General features: G+C 37.6%; 1 protein-coding gene across 1 annotated transcript in view; it reads right to left on the bottom strand.

The window, feature by feature from the left end:
• Window positions 1–24,435, bottom strand: part of LOC150081003 (threonylcarbamoyladenosine tRNA methylthiotransferase) — a 176,502-nt gene that overhangs the window by 80,252 nt on the left and 71,815 nt on the right. Inside the window, exons 5-7 of the mRNA XM_090381918.1 lie at window positions 23,380–23,500; window positions 18,244–18,347; window positions 4,903–5,069 (exon numbers count right to left, since the gene is read on the bottom strand). Of these exons, the coding sequence (XP_090238044.1) occupies window positions 4,903–5,069; window positions 18,244–18,347; window positions 23,380–23,500 (392 nt within the window). The remainder of the gene's footprint in view (window positions 1–4,902; window positions 5,070–18,243; window positions 18,348–23,379; window positions 23,501–24,435) is intronic.

The following is a 24,435-nucleotide window of genomic DNA, read 5'->3' as shown; positions in this document are numbered from 1 at the left end:
CTAGTCACACCAACATAGCAGGTCGAGATGCTGAGGCTTTTGCAATTACTAATGACCTAGCACAGATTGTTCATTTACCTACAAGAATACCAGACAATCCTAATCATACAACCAATTCGCTTGATCTTTTTCTCACAAACAACCCTTCTAAGTACACGGTAGAAGTGAGAGGTCCTTTAGGCACTTCAGATCACACTTGGTGATTGTCTCTTCTCCAATGGAAACTTTATCTCATGGCAATTCCCAACCTCGTTTTGTTTCGCATTACAAAAATGCAAAATGGGATGACCTGCGAGACTTCTTTTCTTCTTTTCCTTGGTCGGATTACTGTTTCAAAACTTCTGATGTCAACGTTTGCTCAGATCGTGTCAGTGAAATTATTCTTGCAGGAATGGAATCCTTTATTCCACACTCCACTTTAAAATCTCATCCTTTATTTTAACCTTGGTTTTCCAATAAATGTGCTAAGGCTGTTCAAGTGAAGAATGTTGCATATCGTAATTGGCTTGTTTCTAATTCTCCAGTTTCATTTTCTGCCTACACCAAAGCTCGCAACAATTGTAAAGCAGTTATTAATCATTCGAAACTAGAGTTTGAACAGGCTAAGAGTAGAAAACTTGCTTCTTGCCCTAATGGTAGCCGAGCATTCTGGTCTCTTGCCAAAGATATTGGCCGCAACTTTTGCCCATCTCTGCTCCCACCTCTGTCCAAACCAGATGGTTTTGTTGTCACTTCAGCAAAGGATAAAGCTGACCTGCTAGCTTCTCATTTTTCTTCCAGCTCATGTTGTTTGTTATTTGGTTTTTAGGAGCATTAGCAACAAACCCCATATTGCTCCGGGGATATGCGGTGGCCATTCCCTGACCTTTCCGCATCCTCCATATTTGGTGGGCACGGGCTCGAACCCTGGTCTAATCAAGAAGCGTGTGCTACGCACTGCTGCTCCTGCCCACCTGGCTACGGAGACACCCCCAGCTCATGTATTAATGATCTTGGTAAAACACCTCCCACCATTCCCAACACGCTCCATTCAATGCCTCCTGTGGTCTTCCATCAAAAGGATATCAGAAGGATTTTGAGGAATCTTGATGCTAAGAAAGCTCCAGGTCCTGATCATATTTCTCCACTTGTTCTCAAAACCTGTGCTCCTGAACTTACTCCTATTCTTTGCCTGCTTTTTTCACTTTCTTATTGCAAAGGTGTTTTTCCTTCTGCTTGGAAATTTGCTCATATCCAGCCAGTTCCTAAAAAGGGTGACAAATTCCTTCCATCCAATTATCGTCCCATTGCAATTACTTCTACTCTTTCTAAAGTAATGGAGAAATCAATTAACCGCCAGCTCTTAAACTACCTAGAAACCTTCCGTCTGATCAACGATCGCCAGTATGGATTCCGTCAGCGTCAATCCACTGGTGATATTCTGGCTTATGTTAGCCATTTATGGACTAATTCAATGAAAAGGTTCGGTGAAACACAAGTAGTTGCTCTTGACATCTCAAAGGCTTTCGATCGTGTTTGGCCTAAGGGTCTTCTAAACAAGCTTCCGTCTTATGGTTTGCCAACTGTTTTTACTAATTGGTTATCCAGTTTTCTCTCTGGTCGCTCACTGAGGGTGATAGTAGATGGCTCTCTGTCTTCTAACTTCTCCACTAATGCCGGTGTCCCCCAAGGTTCAGTTCTTTCCCCCACTCTATTCCTCTTGTATATTAATGACCTTCTTCCATTGACTGGAAATACCATTCATAGTTTTGCCGATGATAGCACATTGCATTCCAATTTCATAGATATTGCATATCTATGAAATAGTCCATAGATATTTGGCTTCAAATATCTATGGACTATTTCAGTATATAATATACTGAAATAGTGAAATGGGGTGACATCCTGATGAGATGCCCTTTTCCATATATCGGCCAGTTACCTTTAAATGTAAGATAATTATAAGATAATGTTAAAGGACAAGATATTACTGAGTAGTAATGAAAAAGATATATTGGCACATGCACAACCATTTATTCATAACTGTAAGATAATTTTTAAGTATAAGATTATTATAAGATTATAAAGTTTATTAATCCAGCAACAAAATATATTTGTATATATGTAACTATCTACTGATCCACATATCTGCAATGTCCAGGCCTGTTACTAGCATGGATGGAAACTGCACTCCTGGATAACCTAAGCACTAACTTTATATTCTTCATTCATATACTGTTCACTTTCCTCCAATTAATATTTTTCCACACTTGGGCTAATAGTTTACATGAGGGCAAAAGTGTCTATTTCTATCCTAATTCCTGCTGTAGAACTCTAATTTTGCCTATTCTTAGCTAAACTGCTATACCCTTGCCTGTGACCACAACACACTATGTATGCAAAATGAGTATATACAAGTAACACTACTAAGCTCTGTCTTTGCTGCAAGACAGGCTATTAGATATACCCAATATATACAGAAAAATCTTATAAATCACACACACACACACACACACACACACACACACACACACACACACACACACACACACACACACACACACACACACACACACACACACACACACACACACACACACACACACACACACACACACACCTTCTGGCAGGTCCTGGCTGATTTCCATAAACTTATTACTATTTTACATTTTTTATAACAACCTGGAAAGAACAAATGATTGCCATCAAAAATGACCCAAAAATTTATACCATTATATTTTGTTTTGTTTTGTTTTTTACTTTTGTATTATATTAAAAAAAAAAAAAAAAAATACTGAAGCTAATGATGAGCTTGTGAGAAATCACTTGGGGGACTTCCCACACTTACTGGCATAACAAAATTAACTTTAACTAGAAATTCATTTCACATCATTACACAGTATATAGAGACTATTGGTTTATCAGCATTAAGCAATAATGAAAATGCTCCTACAAAGTGGGTCACTTTGAAATAAAAAAATAATAATAATTAAGATTTTACAAGCTGTAGATAACGGCATACATTCCAAGACTGACACTGTTAAAACAGTTCAGTATTCCTAAACTATTCACCATTCTGAAAGATTAAAAGCTTAAAGAAATCAACTACAACAGGTAGAATCAGAGGGCAAAGTATCTGGATCTTGAAAATGTACTCTTGGCACAGTTGGCAAATGGCTTTAAATGCATTCAAAAAGATGTCTCCATAGATGGAAATCTTTTAAAAACTAAGGCTGAATCATTTACTTATTGGAGAAATGTACTTCATTGGAAAAACATTCTTCATATTTTAGCATGAAGAACATTAATAAATGCAAAGTACTGCATATGGAGAGCAGTAATCCCAGAGTAACATAGCAATTGTGCAGTACTACACTCAGGGTAGTGAGGATGAAAAAGACCTAGTGGTAATTGTGCAGTCAGATATAAAATTCTCTGAGCAGTGCAAACAAGCTGCCAAGTCAGTTCATGGATATTGTCGATGACATACAGAATTTTGCTTGCAGGGATAAGGGGTGATTATCCCCTTGTATAAGGCAATGGTCAGACACCACACCTTGGGTACTGCATACAGGGCTAGAGGCCTCATTTTAAGAAAGGATGTTGAGCTACTAGAACAAGTACAGAAAAGGGTGAGATTGAGTGGAACAAACAGTTGCTGTTATTAAGATTGGCTTAACTTCTGCAAACTACAGAGTCTGGAAATGGCACCTGGAAGATAATCTGATTATGGTGTATTAGGCCTTGAATGGTATGAGCAAGCTCATGCTGATGGGATTCTTCCTCTTCCTCAAATTCCACACAAGCGGGCATAAATTCAAACTGAGGAAAGACAGTTGTAGAATAGATGTGCAAAAATTTGCCTTTAGCCAGAGGGTGGTTGATTGCTGGAACAAACTTCCATTTGTCATTATGGAAGTTGACGGTTTAAATAAATGCAAGGCTGAACTAGACAAACTTTTGGAGTGAAGGAATGGTGAAACAGGTGAGGGTTTTTTTTTTTTTTTTCTCCTGGCTGATGCTAAATAAGCTTGCATTCTTGCATCATATGCCTCTACTAATGTTAATGCTAACTGCCCAATAATAGTGAAGAAATGTGTTTTGAAGGCTACACCAAAGTAGTGAATGTGAACATTGCATGTTTCAGGATATGCATGAATGAAGAGGACTTCATTGCAGATATAATGAAACCTGTAATTTGTAGTGATAAAGAGGAAGAATCAGTACAGGCAAGCAAGAAGCTCTGTTATACTGTAGGTGAGCAAGAAGCTTCGTTGAAGCATGCTCATCAAGGATTAGTTTGCATGTAATTTTTTTCAATTGCAGCCTAAGTGTGAAAGTGAATTAACCACTGTCACATGCCTTCATAATTCTCTTTTAAAACATGCTTTGTCACTGAAACAGATCCTGACAGATTATTTTAAAGTCTAAAACTAATTTCCATGTCTATGGGTAGGCCTTAATATGTATCTGAATGCACGCACGCATGCACGCACGCACACACACACACACGCACACACACACACGCACACACACACACACACACACACGCTGTTCATATTTGCTACTGCACATAACTTATAAACTAAATTTACTACTCTGTATTCAAAATATATCATCTTCATTTTCTTGTTTAATACGGTAGTATATAATTTAACTTACGTTATACTACATTGTAATAGTAGAATTACGTTGAATGATCAACCTTTTATTTGTTATTTTGCTGTTTTAAGAACTATCAATATAAAGACTATTTTTCTCAAACTTTATAGTTAGCTCCCATGGGAGCTAACTATAAAGAGCTTCAAGGGTTTGTGAGCATGCATGTGCAAGCACATATAATCAGAAATTTAATGCAAACAAGACATTTTCATTAATGTATATAAGAAATTGTAATACCTGACATGAATTAAAATTACTTACCTCTAAATACTCTAAGATATAAGGAGGATTAGTCATTCCCAATCTTAACATACAGTTTTCTGGAATAACATCTACTAGCTGATAAAGCAATTCTGGAAGAGTAACACCTATATCCCGGCCATAGGCTCCAGTGTCTTCTGAAGTCAACCAAATTTCTCGTACTCCTTCTACAAAAACACAAAATTTACCTTTTATTTTTTACTTACTGAATTTTTTTTTTACATTTTTCTATGTGTATCATATAAAAAAGTTAATAAACAATTATTAAATTTATAAATTTTCAGAATGATGACTACCATGACCAGACAATTCTTTTTTTTTTTTTAAGTAAAAATCTTTAGAAAAATGCTTCAAAAATTACTAGAACTCATTTCAAATGTGGAGCATACTGGGGCACTGTTAATGCAAAGCTTAACGTGCAGATATCAGTATCTCGACAACAGCCAACATCATTTAGGGTTCCCGTTCTGTGGAGCTATAAGTCTACTAAGACTGGCTGAACAGCAGTCAAACAACAGGCCAAAGGTCACCCATGGGGCAGCACATGTCATTGACGCTTGTGATCAGCCCCATGTGTCTTATTACATAACACACAGCAGCAATGTAGCACAGCAGCCCAGCTAACCACCCAGTACAACATAGGAATAGCAAGACCAATATCCACATGGACTAAGTGCCGGAAATTAGCTTGCATAGGCTAATGGTGGCCGTCACAGGTACCCATGCTCACTGCGAGACACAAGAAACTGCACTGCACCTTGCATGGACACATCAGCACTAGCGCTAGACCTTCAACATGTGGAAAATCTGTCACCTGATCTAATGAATTAGATGACCAGTTCTACCAGTTGACAAGTGTATCCACATGGTGAAATCAAAATGAAAACATGGCACCTGGACACACTGTTGGTGTTAGAAGGCACGGTGTTTTGATTTGGGGACTGCTTTGGTGCCATTCCCTGGGTCCACTGTTCATGGTTAATCAACTGCTCATTATGAACATCTACCTTTCTATCATTAGCAACCAAGTACATGGTCTAATGATTTCAATGTCCAACTCTGTCAGCTAATAGGTGTATTTACATGGTGAAAGCAACTAATTATATTTAGCCGTAATTATATTTGGTCATTTATTGAGTTAACTGTTATATTAAATTATTTTCTTTAAGTAGCTTATAGTCCCAGTCAAGCTCCTTGGTTTATTTTGAATTTAGATAGCGATTTTGAAAGTTAATACTCAGTGTCCATAGATTTACCGTTTGTAACTTTCCGCCATTGTTATACATATATCCCAAACTAGATAGTGAAAAATCCCAAACTAGATCGACAAAACGTATATCCCAAAGTAGATAGTGAAACACGTAGCATGGAATTAGAAATCTGTTAGCTTAGTATAGTATTAGCAATTAATCAGTAAAATTTATTAATCTTATTAAATTTCATTGTCAATTAAATTGTACTTAAACGGAATCATGACCGACTAGAGCAGCAAAGCAACACTCACAGATTAGCCAGAGTGCTGTGGCTTGGGGGAGAACTGAAGGGGGCGATTCTCCAACACATCACAGTCTAAAAAAATGCACGAAATATGAAATGTTTGCAGACCTGTCTAGAACAGGACATGATCTAGCCAAGGAGGATGTCTTTGTGTGTGCCTGGTGCAAAGACTGTGAGGAAAATAGGTACCAACTCAATGTTCTGATGGGAGTCTATGAGAGTTTGAAGTGTAGGATGGATGCCCTCGAGGAAATAAACAAGAGGGGTCCAACAAGCTCTCAGCTGCCTAACTCAATGCCAGAGCTCACTCCTGTGCATCAGGCAACACAGCAGCAATCTCCAAGGCAGAATGTGCTGGTACCACAGGAACTAGTTATTGTTAGTGACTCTATTGTCAGGGAGATGGGAAATATATTATGCAAAAAGGATAGGTGGAACAGGACCAGAGTGTGTCTGCCAGGAGAAAAAGTTGATGTAGAGCAGATATCATCTTTTAAGGGCACAAAAGGTGATATTGTTGTACAAGTTGGTACTAATGACCTTAAGGGTAGGAGATCTGCAAATTTATTTAACAAGTACAGGTCAATGTTGAAAAAAAGTTGCGAGCTAGGGTTGAATTTAAAAGTGGCTGCAATTCTGCCCATACACAATAAGAGGGAATATATCATGAGAGCCTTGGCAATCAATTTGGGCCTGGAGAGATTGTGCAAGGCTCATGGGGTAGAATTTTTTCAGCATGGACTCTGTGCTGACTAACAGGAGAAATGCTTCTACAGGGATGGGATACAATTAAATAAAAAAGGGTGCAAGAATATTTGCTGATGCTATCGAGGCAGTGTTAGGTGGGTCAGAAAACTGTTAGCTTGAGGGGATTCACAAAGTAAAAGATTAACAGTAGCCACAGGCAGAGGTGTAAGCAATTCTTGCACTGCTTCTATTGCAATGAGCAGCAGCCTAGAGAGCAAGTTACTGGGAACTTCAAGAGCTGCTGGGAGTCATCACGGAACAAATAAATACATGGGCTGTGTTAGAGTAACTAAGAGTAAGAACAGGTGCATGTATACTTGCATGTACACCAATGCTAGAAGTATAGTAAATAAATTTCATGAATTTGAAGTGCCAAACAAGGCAACAAAGGCAAATATTATTGGGATATCAGAGACATGGGGTCAATGAGATATAAGCAGTGAAGAATTGGAATTTGGGGAGTACAATATGTACAGAAAGGATAGACATTGTAGGAAGGGAGAAGAGGTTATGCTGTTAGTTAAGAAACACACAAAATCTAACAACGTGCATCCAGTTGACATGGGTGGACAGTGCAATGTTGAATCAGTTTGGTGTGACAAACACTGGGAAAGGGAAAATGAGAATAGGAGAGTGTTATAGGCCTAATGACTCTGATGAGTACAAACAATTGTCTAAATAGGCCTACAAGGCTGGGACAAACCATGTTGATGATTAAGCTTCACACCAGCCGGAAGATAAATAAATTCAAAACTGTAACTAAAAACACTTTATTTACAATAAAATAAATATAAAATATAAAAATATAAAATATTTACAATAAAATAAAATATAATTAACATTGATAAAATATACTAAAAACTTAGAAATTAAAAGCGATAAATTTTTATCAACAACAAACAATTGTGCAGAGAAATAAGAGTGGGCCAGTAACTCAGAATGTGTTGTGATGGGGGATTTTGTGGATTTACTGGAGGATTGTTTTCTACAGCAACGTGTTCGAGGGGCAACCAGAAGTGGTAATACTCTTGATATGATTATTAGCAGTGATGATGCATGCATCAGGAATTTGCAGATAAAGGAACCACTAGGTGACAGTCATCACACTCTACTGATGTGGGATTTACTTAAAGATGTAAATACCATCAAGGGTAATGGAAAGAGTTTTTGTAAAGGTAACTACAGTGGTCTCAGGCAGTTTTTGATTTCTATGCAGTGGGATCAACTGATGATGTTAAAAACAATGAATTCTAAATGGAAGGCCTTCACCAACATCAATCTTAAAAGCTACTAGGCTTTCTATACCAACTAAGAAATATTGTTCAAGATTTAGGCCTAAATGGATGTCAGATGAACTAATGAGGCTAGCAGCAGGGAAGAAAAATGCGTGGAATGCATATAAATTAGCATGTGACACAGAAGCCTACGGCAGATATAAGTTAGTCTGTAATCAAGTAACAAAGAAGGTTAGGCAACTGAAGGCTGATCATGAGAAATCATTGGCAAATGATGCAAAGAAAAAGCAAGACTTCTTTACTTATGTAAACCCTAGAAGGAAGAGGATGAATCAGATTGGTCCACTTGATGTTGGTGATTTTTTTTTTATGAAAACTCCAAACACGAAAGGTATCAAAAACCTATAGTACTTAGTACCGTGCATGGGTTGAAGGAGAAGTATGGGGGGGGGGGGAGATGCCGGAAACTTTGCTCTAGAGACTAAACATGGGTTTCACCACTTCAAGCCTCCAATAAGCAAAGTGGTTTGACTGTTGATGATCCTGCTCAGATAGCTGACAAACTGAATGAGTATTTTGCATCTACATTCACACATGAGGAATTCTGTAAGTAAGGGGAGGACAGAAGTTTACTAAACTAACAGGAAGCTAAATGATTTTGTAATAATGGAGAGTAAAGTGGAGAAGAAATTGTTGAATTTAAACATAAAAATGGCACCTGGGGCAGATAGAATCTATCCAGTTATATTGAAGGAGGCACAGTGAGGGAAGTAAGCAAACCCTTAGCCAAATTTATGAGAGCATCCTTAGATTCAGGGGAGCTCCCCATGGCCTGGAGATGTGCAAATGTAACCCCAATTCACAAAGGTGTTTCAAAGGGTGATGCATATAATTATAGACCTGTCTGTTTAACTTCTGTTGTGGGGAAAATAATAGTCACTGGTTAAAGTAGTGATGCAGGATCACCTAGACAAGACTGCAGTAATAGTTCAAACACAGCATGGGTTACTTAGGGGAAGTCTTGTCTGACAAATCTGATTGGATACTACAATATGGTCACAAAGGAACTGAATGCAAAATATAATTTTGATATCTTATACTTGGATTTCAGAAAAGCTTTTGATACTGTTGCACATGGAAGACTGCTGTACAAATTAGAGCAATTGCTGAAATGGATAAAGGGATGGCTGAGTGGGAGACGGCAGAAAGTGGTAATAAATGGACACTGCTCTACATGGACTAATGTTATTAGTGAAGTTCCCCAAGGTTCGGTGCTGGGCCCATTCTTGTTTTCTTTATTTATTAATGATATTGATGAAGGTATGACAGGCTTAATGTCCAACTTTGCAGATGATACAAAGGTTGGCAGGGTTGTTAATGATAGTAAAGACAGTATGCTACTGCAACAGGATCTAGAAAAGTTAGGTAGATGGGGCTGAGAAGTGGCAACTGAAGTTTAATATTGGCAAATGAAAATTACTGCAATGGGTAGTAGTAACCCAAGAGAAATGTACCAACTGTGATACTACACTCTGGGTGATGGAGAATGAAAAGGGCCTGGGGGTAATTGTGCAGTAGCATATGAAGTTCTCTGAGCATTGCAGATGGGCTGCCAGAGCAGGTCATGGAGTTTTGTCAATGATATATAGAAATTTTGCTAGCAGTGACAAGGAGGTGATTATACCTTTGTATAAGGCAATGGTCAGGCCACACCTTGAGTATTGCATACAAGTCTGGAGGTCTCGTTTTAGGTAGGATGTAGAGTTGCTAGAACGAGTATGGAGAAGGGCAACAAGATTGGTGAGAGGAACAAAGGGATTCTCTTACTACGAGAGTCTTAAATTCTACCAGTTGCAGCATCTGGAGAGTAGGCGCCTGTGAGGTGATCTGATTGAGGTGTACAAGGCCTTGAGCAGGCTCAATGCTGAAGGATACTCCTACTTGCTGAAATTAAGAACATGAGGGGATGCACAGATTCAAATTGAGGAAAGACAGTTGTAGAGTAGATGTGTGGAAGTTTTCCTTTAGCCAACAAGTAGTTGATTGCTGGAACAGATTTCCATCTGTTGTTATGGAAGTTGATAGCTTAAATAAATTTAAGGCTTATGAACTAGAGAAACATTTGGAGTGACCAGATGGGTGAAATGGGAAGGGGTTTTTTTTCTTTTTTTTTTTTGGCTGATGCTGTCTAAGCTTGCTTTCTTGCATCACATGCCTCAACTAATGCTAATGCTACATGAAAATATTGGTACCCAGATACAGTGTTCAGAAGGTTGGGGGCAGTGGTGTTTTGGTTTTGGGACTGTTTTAGTACCATGCCTTGGGTCCTCTGATCACTGTTAATCAACTGCTCAATAGCTCAACCTACCTTTCTGTCGTCACCAACCAAGTACACCCCTTCATGATGACAATGTATTCGGACAACTCAAGTGTCTATCAACAAGACAATGTACCATGCTACAAGGCCCAGCAGGTTGCTAGGTTACTCATTTCAGGAACATGACAATGAGTTCTCTGCTCGGCCATGGCCACCCCAATCACCGAAAAAAGGACATCTGATGTTATGACCATCCACCTGATAATGTACAGGCATTACTCAACATTGTGCAACACATGGATAGTACTACTACAGAGCAACTTGCAATACCTTGTGGAGTTCATGTTTACAGGCTGTTTTACTTAAAAGGTGGCCCAACAAAGTATCAGGTAGGTGTTACTAATGTAGAGCCAACTCAGTGAGAGAGAGAGAGAGAGAGAGAGAGAGACTAGCTAGTTATAAAATCATAACTTTATCAAACTATTATTATTTTTCATGTTTTTTAAGACTCAGTTTTCATTTCTAATTAACTAATAATCCATATATTCATATACTGAGTGAATTTCTCTCATGTATTTATGAATTATGTTATCCAGAATAACTGAAATAATAAAACTGGGATGATAAATATCAAATTCACAAACCCACAAGCAGCAATTTTCAATATATATACTGCCCTACCATTAAATATCCAGCTATTGTCTCTTGATAGTTAGCCATGTCCTACCTAAACACCATGTGTCAGCACATACACATGCCCTCAGGGAGATGATTGGGACACATCAGCACCAGTACAGTGCACAGAACCCTGCATGATATTGTTTGCCATGGTTCTGCAGCCATCCACAAGCCATTAATCACCCCAATTAATGACAGATGCTGTCAAGCTTGGTTATAAGGCCTACTGTTCTTGGACCACAGACCAATCAAAAGTTGTGCGTTAGAGTGACAAGTCATGGTACACGGTTTACCATTTTGATGGTCATGCCTTTGTTTGGTGGATACTGAGAGAAAGTTACCTGTGGACTGCATCATCCCAACAATTAAGTTTGACAGAGGCAGTGTGATGGTCTGGGGCTATTTTACATAGTTGGGCCTGGGACCATTGGTTATTTTGGATAAAATCATGAATGCTGAGGTCTATGGGCAGATGGGCTAAGAAGTGGCAACTGAAGTTGTCAATGATATATAGGAATTTTGCAAGCAGTGATTGTCCCTCTGTATAAGGCAATGGTCAGGCCACGCCTTGAGTACCGCATACAGGTCTGGAGGCCTCATTTTAGGAAGGATGTAGATTTGCTTGAGCGTGTACAGAGAAGGGCAACAAGATTGGTGAGGGGAATGAAGGGATCCTCTTACCAAGAGAGGTTTAAATTCTGCAAATTGCAGTGGCTGGAGACTAGGCACCTGTGCGGTGATCTGATTGAGGTGTATAAGGTCTTGAATGGGTTGAGCACGCTGAATTCGGATGGGATCCTCCCACTTGTTCAGATTACAACCTAAGGGGACATAAATTCAAATTAAGAAAAGACAGATGTAGAATAGATGTGCGGAAATTTGCCTTTACCAGCAGGTGGTTAATTGCTGGAACAAACTTCCATCTGTTGTTGTGGAAGTTGATAAGTTAAATAAATTTAAGGAGGAACTGGACAGGCATTTGGAGGGAATGGTGTGATTTTTTTTTTTTTTTTTTTGGCTGATGCTGCATAAGCTCATACACTTGCTTTCTTGCATCACATGCCACTACTACTACTACTACCTAGACATCCTCAGAAGAAAAGTCATGTAAACCATGGTGGCTGCATACTGGTTGTTTTCTGAATGAAAAGTTCCTGAATATTGGACCAAGGCATTAATTGTACTAACATATAAAAAGAAAAACAGAACTGACTTGCGGAAATTAGAGGAATTTTACTCCTTAGCACGCCACTAAAATGTATACCACATCTTAGAGAAGTATTGTTGAATGTAACCACGAAGAATAACAATGAAGCTTTAGACTAAGCAGATGCTAATACTAACACAAATTAGTGCCTGGCCACTTTATCAGGATTATGATCTAAAAATATTGGAGAAATCATGTAAAAAAAAAAAAGGACATCAAAAAGACATGCTGAAAAGACATCTTTCCAATTCATTCCAAAGATGCTCAATGGGAATAAGATCTGGGGAATGTAAGCCAGGGTGCTTGGAATCTTCATTGTGTTCCTCAAACCATCTCTTTCATAAATATTGCAGCGAATGGTTGCAAACATAACATCATAAATTAATACATATAAGTTGACAGGGGATAAGAAAGTCATAAAACGTAACTCGGATATAATATTCAATACCAAAATACATATATATAGTGTTAGAACTGCATTGGAATATAGGTTTTGGGTTATATTTTGTATTGGAATTTTATTGAACTTGAATAGAAATCATGACTCAGACCAGACCAGAGCAGAGCAGAGCAGCAAAGCAAAAGGCTCAAACTAGTGGAAGTGCTGAGGCTCAAGGGAGAACTGAGGGGGTGGTTTTCCTCTGAATCAGTCTATTGAAATGCACTGCTTGTTTGATGTTTGTGGAGCAATCAGGAACAGCACATGATATTGTCAAGGAGAATGTCTTTGTGTGTGCACGATGTAAGGAGTACAAGGAAATCAGGTGCCAACTCAGCATTGTTATGGGCAATGAGCACTATTATATGAGAGCTTGAAGGACAGGGTGGATGCCCTCGAAGGATTTAAATTGAGGGGCCCATCAAGCTCTCAGCTGCCCACATCAATGCCAGAGCTTGCACCTGAATATCATACAACACAGCAGCAAGCCCAAGCAGAACACGCTGGTCCCAAAGGAACTAGTTGTTGTAGGTGACTCTATTGTCAGGGAAACGAGGAACATATTGTGCAAAAAGGATAGATGGAACGGGATCAGAGTACGTCTGCCAGGGTCAAAGGTTGATGACGTTGTAAGGCAGATATCATCCTTTAAGGGCACAAATGGTAATATTGTTGTACACGTTGGCACTAATGATATTAAGAGTAGGAGACCGACAGAATTACTTAACAAGTACAAGACAATGCTGAAAAAAAAAAAAGCCGTGAGTTAGGGTCAAATTTGAAAGTGTCTGCAATTCTGTCCAGACACGATAGGAGGGACTATATGATGAGAGCCTTGTCGATCAATTCTGCCCTGGAGAGACTGTGCAAGTCTCAAGGGGTAGAATTTTTCTCAGCCTGGTCTGTGCTTCTTAACAGGAGAGACTGCTTCTACAGGGATGGGATACACTTAAATAGAAAGGGTGCAAGAATATTTGCCGATACTATCGAGGCAGAGTTAGGTGGGTCGGAAAACTGCTAGCTTGGGGAGATGCACGGACTAATAGATTAACAGTAGCCACTGGCAGAAGCAAAAGTGATTCTTGCACTACTTCTATTGAAATGCAATCGAGCTGCAGCCTGGAAAGCAAGGCAATGGGAATTTCCAGGACTGCTGGGAGTCATAGTGGAACAAGTAAATACATGGGCTGTGTTAGGGTAACTAAGAGTAGAAACAGGTGCATGTATACTTGCATGTACACCAATGCTAGGAGTATAGTTAAAAAATTCGATGAGCTTGAAGTGCTAGTCAAGATGTCTCTGATATCCCAACAATATCTACCTTTGATGTCTTGACTAGGTGTCACACAGACATAAGCAGTGCAGAACTGGAATTTAGGGAGTACAATGTGTACAGAAAGGATAGACAAGGACAGGAAGAGGGGTTATGCTATTAGTTAAGAAACACAAAATGTAAGGAAGTGCATCCAATTGATATGGGTGGGCAGACAATGCAATGTTGAGTCTGTTTGGTATGACATAAGCACTGGGAAAGGAAAAATGAGAGTAGGTGTGTGTGTGTTATAGGCCTAATGAATCTGATGAGTATAATGAGCAATTGTGCAGAGAAATAGAGTGAGCGAGTAAATTAGTGTGTGTCTTAGAATGAGGGATTTTAATTTCTCGGATATTGACTGGAATTTGTGGGTTGATGACACACACTAGCAAGGCTTTTGTGGATAATTGTTTTCTACAGCAGCATGTTCGGGAGGCAACTAGAGGGAGTAATACGCTTCATCTAATTATCAGTAGTGATTCTTCATGCATCAAGAATCTGCACATAAAGGAACCACTAGGTGGCAGTGACCACACTGTGCTGAAGTGGGATTTATTCAAAGAGGTAGCTACCATCAATGGTAAAGAAAAGGGTTTTTGCTTTCGTAAAGGTGACTACGGTGGTCTAAGACAGTATTTAAATTCTATATGGTGGAACCAACTGATGATGTTACCAATAGCAAATTCAAAGAATTCATCTTAGAAGCTACCAGGCTTTTCATACCAACAAAGAAATATTGTTCAAGATTTAGGAATAAATGGATGTCAAATGACATAATCAGACATGTGACAGAGAAGAAAAATGCATGGGATACATATAAATTAACATGTGACACAGAAGCCTATGATAGATATAAGCTGGTCTGTAACAAAGTTACAAAGGAGGTTAGGCAGGCAAAGGCAGATTACGAGAAATCTTTGGCAAAGGATGCAAAGAAAAACAGCAAAGAGTTCTTTACTTATGTAAACTCTAGAAGGAAGGGGATGAATCAGATTGGTCCACTTGATATCGATGGTTCAACTGTTGATGATCCTGCTCAGATAGCTAACAAACTAAATGAATATTTTTCATCGATGTTCACACATGAGGAGTTATTCAGCAAGGGGAATGCCAGAGGTGTATTCAACTCTAGCAGTAAGCTAGATAATCTTGTAATAAATGTGAGTAAAGTGGAGGAGAAACTGTTGAAGATAAACACAAGAAAGGTACCTCGGGTGGATGGAATCTATCCAGTTACATTAAAGGAGGGGACAAAGGAAGCAGGCAAACCCTTAGCCATAATCATGAGAGCTTCTCTGGACTCAGGGGAAGTACCCATGAACTGGAGATGTGCAAATGTAAACCCAATCCACAAAGGAGGATCAAAGGGGGACACAGGTAATTACAGACCTGTTAGTTTAACTTCTGTTCCAGGGAAATTAATGGAGGCACTGGTTAAAGAAGCACTGCAAGATCATCTAGACAAGACTTCAGTTATAGCTCGGACACAGCATGGGTTTGTTAAGGGGAAATCTTATCTGGCCAATCTGATTGGATACTATGATGTAGTCACAAAGGAACTGGATGCAAAGAATAATTTTGATATCATATATTTGGATCTTAGAAAAGCCTTTGATACTGTTGCACATGGAAGACTGCTGCACAAATTGGAGCAGTGTGGCATTGGAGGCAAATTGCTGCTATGGATAAAGGGATGGTTGAGTGGGAGAAGACAGAGAGTGGTAATCAATGGACACTCCTCTTTGTGGACTAATGTTATTAGTGGAGTCCCTCAGGGTTCAGTGTTGGTCCATTGTTGTTTTCTGTATTTATAAATTATATTGATGATGGTATATCTGGCTTAATTTCCAAGTTTGCAGACGATACGAAGGTTGGCAGGGTTGTTAATGACACTAATGACAGTACACTGCTACAACAGAATCTAGAAAAGTTGAGCAGACGGGCTGAGAGGTGGCAAATGAAGTTTAACATTGATAAATGTAAAGTACTACATATGGGAAGCAGTAATCCCAGAATAACGTATCAATTATGTGGTACCACACTGACAGTGATAGAGAATGAAAAGGACCTGGGGTAATTGTGCAGGCAGATATGAAGTTTTGTGAGCAGAGCAGATGGTCTGCAAAAGTAGCTCATGGTGTCTTGTCAATGATATACAGGAATTTTTCTAGCAGGGATAAGGTGGTGATTATCCCCTTGTATAAGGCAATGGTCCGGTCACACCTTGAGTACTGGAGGCTTCATTTTAAGAAGGATGTAGAGCTGTTGGAACGAGTACAGAGAAGGACAACAAGATTAGTGAATGGAAAAAAGGGTTTCTCTTACGAAGAAAGGCTTAAGTTTTGCAAATTACAGTGTCTGGAGACTAGGCACCTGCGAGGTGATCTGATTGAGGTGTATAAAGCCTTAAATGGTTTGAGCATGCTCAATGCAGATGGGATTCTTCCTCTTGTTCAGAAAAATCGCCTGAGAGGGAATTGAGGAAAGACGGTTGTAGGATTGATGTGCAGAAGTTTGCCTTTAGCCTGCGGGTGGTTGATTGGTGGAACAAACTTCCATCTGTCATTGTAGAAGTTGATAGCTTAAATAGATTCAAGGCAGAACTTGACAAACATTTGGAGTGAATGGATGGGTGAAATAAATGGGTTTTTTTGGATGATGCTATATAAGCTTGCTTTCTTGCACCATGTGCCTTTGCTAATGCTAATAATCATCTTGAATGTATCCCTGTCCTCAGGGGAAACAAGCAATATTACTAGGTACATCTGATCACTTTGATGTTCAGGTTTGTAATATCATTGTAGGCTGTCTTAAGTGCATCTATATGGGCACCCTTCCAATGTTGCTATAAAGTGGGAATGGGAACTTAATCAAACAGCTTGACTTGCTTTCAATCCTTCATTTATTATTTACATTCCTGGCACCATTATTTTCCAATTGGTGTCTGAAACCAATAGCTTCCATGAAGCTCTCATATTCCTGTAGTGCATTCATTGTAAGGTCATTTGCATAGTAATGATACCTTGTGATATTCCCACATTAAATTCAGTGGTTAAATGTTCTATGATTTAGTGATGAATGCACTTCATAATCTTTTCTATAAACTGAGCACCACACTCTGTCATCCTACATTTCCAGCCCACAGTTGTGTCTGTTAAATAATTTCTGAGAATTTTATCATGTTAAAGGCTCAACTGATGACAGTCTTTAAAATGATAACTAGTGAAGTTCTCCTCTCTGCTGTGGAGTATTCACAGCAGAGAGAAGGGATGCACTGACAGGTGTGTATCACTTGCCAAACATGCACTAATTCTCATAGCTCTTTTGATCACAGGATCCATTCCTTTCCCTACTGATGAACTGTTTCAGCACTAGTTGAATCACATGATTTTATAACACATTGCTGTATAGGTCACACACATCATGTGACCCCCAACATATATTTCTGCAAAAACTGTTCCACATAGCCAAAACCTTTGTGGTGCTAACAAAGTAGCCAAGGCAGTATAAAAAGTCATGGGTATATAACAAGATCTTTTATTTAAAATCTGTTGATCTCGAAAAACCATAACAAAGTACTTAGAAATCTGTTTTTTCAAATTTTGTAAATATATAGTATACAGGATAATCTTTTAAGAGGAATATAACATAACTTTGTTATATAACCCCATATAACAAAGAGAATTTATGATTCACTTCAATTTAAGATAATTCACAGAAATTCACAAGAACATTTTTTAAATTCACAACTACAATAACCAAATTTCTTGCATTTCATTTTGATAAAATTAAATGCATAAAGGGCAACTGTTCTTTTCATTATCTAAATGAAATGTAAGAAGCTGCTCATTGGATTCATCAGCAGCATATAAATTTACAAATTATATCATGTGAAGAATATTTTACCTCTGAAGGCATACTCTGCTCTTTCCACAATTTCTTCAATGGGATAACTGCCAAGTTCCCCTCTGGCATGTTTAGTTTTACAGTAAGTACACTGATTTAAGCATCTGAGAAAAAAAAAAAAAAAAAAAGTTAAAAAAGAGCAGTTGTGGGATGCACTAAAATTTGTGCATTATATATGCACATTTTCAGAATTAGCACACACCCTTCTAGATTAATTTATTAGCAGCCTTAAAAAATATGCTATATCCACTTGGCCCCAATTGAGTATAAATCCTAAACCATGATCTTTACACTAGGATATAGCACTGTACTGCACTGAAACCCGACTGTAGCTGCGCCGGCCACAATTTAGAATATCCAAACTAGAATATAAATTTATAATCAATAGATTAACAGTATTTAACATGATTTCCTCAAAAAATTATAGCTAAACTTACATTTAGTTGGAAGGTTGTAAATATCCAAACAGGTTATTTTTCTCAGAAAATGTGTACAATATTACGAGACCACGTTACGTCAAGGACTCGGATATATTCTTGCAACATGTATGCATAATCCTAATCCTAATATCATAATAAGTGGATGTAAAAGTAAAGGACATATAGCATGTTCTTTACTTTTACATCCACTGAATGCATCATGAACAGTCAAGCTAATAGTATTTGCCGTATACATACTGCACTGGCAAAAAAAACAAACAAACAAAAAAAAAAACCACAAATTATATGCTTCCATCCTTACACAGGTACAGTAGAACCCCATTAATCTGGACTTGACAGGACCACACTCAGTCCAGATTAAAGAAAGTCCGGATTAACCGGAAGCTATCTTTTCACATACCAGTTTTTATTTAAAGTTACTAAATAACAAAATTTGAACTAAATTGGTTTTTATATTATATTAATAAAACAATATTTTAAAGTAAAAATTATAAAAATAAAAGAATATAGTAAGTAAACAAAATACTGTACAAAGAAATAAAGTTTTAATGTAGAACATTATATTATGCAAAAATATTACAACACAAAACTATTTGAGAAGTTTACTTGAAATAGTCCTCAATGTTTTTTTGCTTTAATTTTGAAACTCACTTCAGGGCCGCATGATCTCGCAACCGCTTCAAGGTCAGAAGCTCACCAGCTGATGTATCATCGTGTCCCTCAATGATAATGAGCATGCTTACATGATGTCATCCTCAGTGAGGATCTGATGTCCTAGATCATTATCCAAGGGACAATGTCTTCATTTGTTACGTCTGAACAACCCTTTAGACCAAGAGTGGCCTACTTAATTTGTGATGTGATCTACTTTTTTCCTTCAAAATGTGCCGCAATCTACCATCTCAAAAATTACATTGCAAAAGGTGCACAAGTCGAGGGATGACTGTACATTTAAAATTCGTTGTGATCGACCGAAATTAAATTCGCGATCGACTCATTGGCCACCCCTGCTCTAGACGTTGAAATAACTGAACAAAATCCTTATCATCATCGGAATCTGAAGAAATATCCATTTCCTCCTCAGATCTTTCTTTTGGAACATCAGGCCAAAGCTTTTTCCAGCATTTGATAAGGGTCGTCTTGTCAGTTTCATCCCAAGATGCAGCAGAAAAATAAATGATTGTCTTTATGTTGACCTTTTTAAGAAGGTCCATAAAGTTTGATTTTTCTTCAAGTGCCTCTTGTTCTAACAGTAAGATTATCAACTACTTTCTGTACTGTCGCTTCACAGCCTCTAACTCCTTGATCCATAAGCTGTAATAGTGCAGTAATGTTGGGTGGCAAAAATTTTACAAAGACGTTGCCAGATCTCATTTGTTCTTCTGCTGGGTGGGTTGGAGCGTTATCAATGAATAAAACTGCTTTTTCTTCCAGTCCTTGATCCTTTAAATATTTTTGAACTAAGGGAACGAACGAGATGAAAAACCAATCTTTAAAAAGAGCTGAGCTCATCCAAGCTGATTTTTGTGACTTGTACTTAGCTGGGGGGGAGGGGGGGGCATTTAAGTTCACATTTTTAAGAGCGTGGGGCTTAGCAGATTTTCATATGACTAACAGTGGTAACTTTAAATTCCCGGACGCGTTATTGCACAAAAGCAATGTCACTCTTTCCGATTTATGTCCTTTAGCTGAAGGACAAATTTTGGGGGACACAAAAGTTTTGAGGCAAATGTTTTTTTGAGTAACATTTTGAAAAATACACCAGTCTCGTCAGCATTAAAAATTTGGGATGGAACTAAATTTTCTTCACTAATAAACTTGAGAAACTGTACTTTAAGTTCTTCGCTTGCAACACAATCACCAGAAAGACTTTCACCTGTAATTCCGAGCTGTCGGATTCCATGACGCTCCTTCCACCTTGATAAGCATCCCAAACTCGCAGTAAAAGACGGGTCACCTACTAACTTTTGTTTGTTAAGGCTAAGAGCCCTTGATCAAAGGATTGGGCCTGAAAAACAAACCCCTTGCTCTCGTTCTTGACAAAACCAAATGTATAAGGCCTCGTCCAAATTTTCATTTTTTGCCTGCTTAATAGCAGCTCTATTTCCTAAGCTGTCTTTGGCCACCATTTTTGCACAAAATGTTTGATTGCTTTCCTATTTTTTTTCCCAATCGGAAACAGTTTGTTTTGCCACCCCTATATCGAGAGCGATCTTTTTTAAACTTTCCCCCTTATCAATGCGAAAAAGCGCATTCAGTTTTTGTTCCATTGACACAGTAACACTCTTTTTTTGCCATCTGCTGTTAACCCAAAACCAAAAAAATAAATAAATAAATAAATAAAAACAAAAAACACACTAAAGAACTGAGGTAAGGTGTAAGCATGGACAATGCTAGCAGTAGCTGTCAACTGAATAGGCCAGCACTCGAGATTACCCTACAATTGTCTCCGACCATACCACATGGTGGTTCAGTCTGATTTCTGGAGGTCACAACCATAAAACAAAAGCAATTAGCAGTCCCCTGTATATTAAGCTTTTCTGTTAATGCAATCTATTATAAATGGATAGTAAACAAGATCTTATTGAATTTGCGATAATACCAACAGCTGGAATTCTGTGGGTTTTTATGTTATTATGGTGAAATGTGTTTCCCCTTCCATGAAATCTTCAATTATATCAAAAACATAGATTAATTTTTAGAATTTTTTAAGTTTCGTAACTTGTTACTCCATTCTCACTTGTGCATATCATGTTAGTTACAATTTGTGCATGCAGTGTTCTTTGTTACTGATTGCTTATCTTTTTTACTGTTTTAAATTTTAAACCCCTCCAAAATGTCAGTGAACAGAATTTTTTTTTTTCGATAGTTAATTTTTCCCCGACTGAAAATGCAGTCCAGATCAGCGGGGTTCTACTGTAAGTATCCAGTTGACTTTTGAATTTATTCAACTGTCAGCCACAACTACCTGCAGGGATAACTTGTTCCAGCAATCAACGACTTGCTGGCTAAAAGAAAACTTTCTACAATCTAATCGAAAGTTCAACCCCTGTAATTTGAAATTATGACCCCTAGTTCTAAAATTCTTTATAATAGTGAGAATTCCACTTTCATTTATTTTACAAAACCCTCTCAGAGCCTTGTAAACCTCAATCAGGTCACCTTTGAGTTGCCTTGGCTGCCAAGTTCTGTAGCCCACAATCTGACTGTTTCCTCATATGGTCGTCTTTCTGCTGATCTCACCGTTTGAGTTGCCAGTCTTTAGACCCTTTCAAGAGGCTCGATTTCTTTTTTCAAGTGAACACAGTATTCCATATGTGGTCTTACAATTGATTTATACAATAGAATTACGACCTCCCTATCTCTACAGAACAGCGTTCAATAAATCATCAATAGGACACCATGAACTTTCCTGGCTGCCTGTTTACACTGTTCAGAAAACTTCATATCTGCTTGTATTGTAACTCCCAGATTCCTTTCCTCCTCCATGTTTTTATTCTACCCCACCAAGCATATAATTTATTTATGGGTTGCTGTTCCCCATCCTTATGTATACCATTTTATGTATACCTTAGGTATTAAATTAGAGATACACATTATCAAGTTATGCTATACCATAAAGATCACAATGCTAAATTAGTTATATCCCTAGCTAAATACTAAAGATATATGCCTAAAAAGTGACTAAAACCTACAAAATACGTATTACAAATAAAACCCTACTACTGTTCTACGCTACTGATTAAGCTACGATATTCCAGCCAAAACACCAATATGATAGCAGTAAGAGTAGTGACTTGTAACTTAAAGTCACTAGCTAAATTTAAAAAAAATATGCTAACGAACGCTACTAAGCCTATTTAATCTATTTGTAAAACACAAATTAATACGTTAACTAATCAAAAAATACAACAGATATATGCCCAAAAGGTGATTAACCCTTCAAAATACTTATTTATTAAAATTTAAACCTTACTATTCTTCTGAGCTACTGGTTATGCTACGATATTCCCTCCAAAAACACCGTTACAATAGCAGTAGGAGTAGCAAGTTGTAACTTACAAAATCACTGCCTAAATTTAAAAAATAAGCTAACGGAATGCCACTAAGCCTATTTAATCTATTTGTAAAACACAAGTTAATACGCTAACTGTGTTCGTATTTCTTTTTGCATTTGTAATCTGTATTTTGTAGGCTTTTGTATGTGTTCACTGTATTTTGTAGCCTTTGTATTTGTACGCTGTACTTATTCTGCTTTTCTCTAACTGCTATATGTGAACCCCTGGCGCTCGTTGCAGTGATGGGATATTGTGCTGTAACTTTACCCCACAATAAAGATTTATTTATTTATTTAACTAATAAAATATATGATAATATTTCAATGAAAACTTATCGGTTTGCAAAAGCCACAGAGGTCTACATCTTCACCCCTTTGATTAGTTAATTAGAAACTAATTTGTGATAAGTTAATTAGCTGTTTACTTTTCACTTCTATTAATCACGAAACACAAAAGCACACCTCGAATATAATGCACTACATACATTACCCAGCTTCTTATATTATTATTTAGAGTTCACAAATGAAACAGCCAGCCAGTATGCTGACACTGTATTACCTATAAATTCAAATTTTCAGATTAGAAAGTTCACAGTTAAGTATAAAAGAGAGCAGAAATTGGAAGGGGAAAATGCTCACCCTGTATTAATTGGAATAATTTCAATTAATGGATTTCTTCTGATTTTAGGAAGCTGCAAAGAGGCACCTCCTAGCTTCTTTTTGCCTGCCTTTTTTGGGCCTAATAATTTTACAGTATGTCCTGGAGAAAAAAAAAATAATAAATATTTGCATATTTGTATTATTATGCATAACACTAACTGCTATATTTCCAATATTTTATTAGTGTACACATTTTTCTCTTGTAGTATAAATACAGACACTCCTCTACTTACATACAACTCGCAGATATGTACAATGCACAAAGCTGTTGCTATGTTCAGTTATAAGAATCAATTTTGAACACTTCGTGATATTTTTCTAAAGCAGATTTTTGGAGGTCACTACCATAAAACAATAAAAACAATTAGCAGTTTCCGGTTTATTGGGCTTTTCTGTTAGCGCAATGGAATTATAAACGGGTGGTAAACTCTCTTATTGCATTTGTGATGATACCAATGGCTGGAATTCTGTGGAATTTTAGGTTATTATGGTGAAATGTGCTTCCCCTTCACTGAAATCTTCAATCATAAAAAAAAAATGAATAAATCTTCGGAATTCCTAAACCTTCAGATTTCCTCTTCATTCCTATTTTTTGAGCTTCGTAAAGTTGTTACTCCGTATGTCACTTGCATGTATCATGTTAGTTGAAATTTGTGCGTGCTGTTCTTTGTTATTGATTGCTTATTTTCTTACTGTTTTTAATTTTACGACAAAAAAAAGTCAGTGAACATAAATATCAATTAGTTACACTATTAATTAAGCTATGTATGTAAGCATAAATTTATTTTTATTTTGCTAACCTGTGGGAAATATTCTTCCGATTTTCAAGCATCATTTAATTTTGTTAATTGGAGAAAGTAAATTGTAAATTTGTGTTCTATATCTTTACTGTGGATAATATTTCTCCTATTTTCACTATTAGAATAGCCATTTAATACAATTAAAATTCAGTTCGCAAACGGGATCACGATGACCGGTTGTTGTTGTTGTTGTTATTTGGTTTTTAGGAGCATTAGCAACTAAGGCCATATTGCT

This window comes from Mastigoproctus giganteus, chromosome 9 (assembly GCF_048544385.1).
Source record: "Mastigoproctus giganteus isolate SK-2022 chromosome 9, ASM4854438v1, whole genome shotgun sequence".
Taxonomy (NCBI): Eukaryota; Metazoa; Arthropoda; class Arachnida; order Uropygi; family Thelyphonidae; genus Mastigoproctus; species Mastigoproctus giganteus.
The sequence above is the reverse complement of the archived record's forward strand: the minus strand, read 5'-3'. Positions and strand labels throughout refer to the sequence as shown.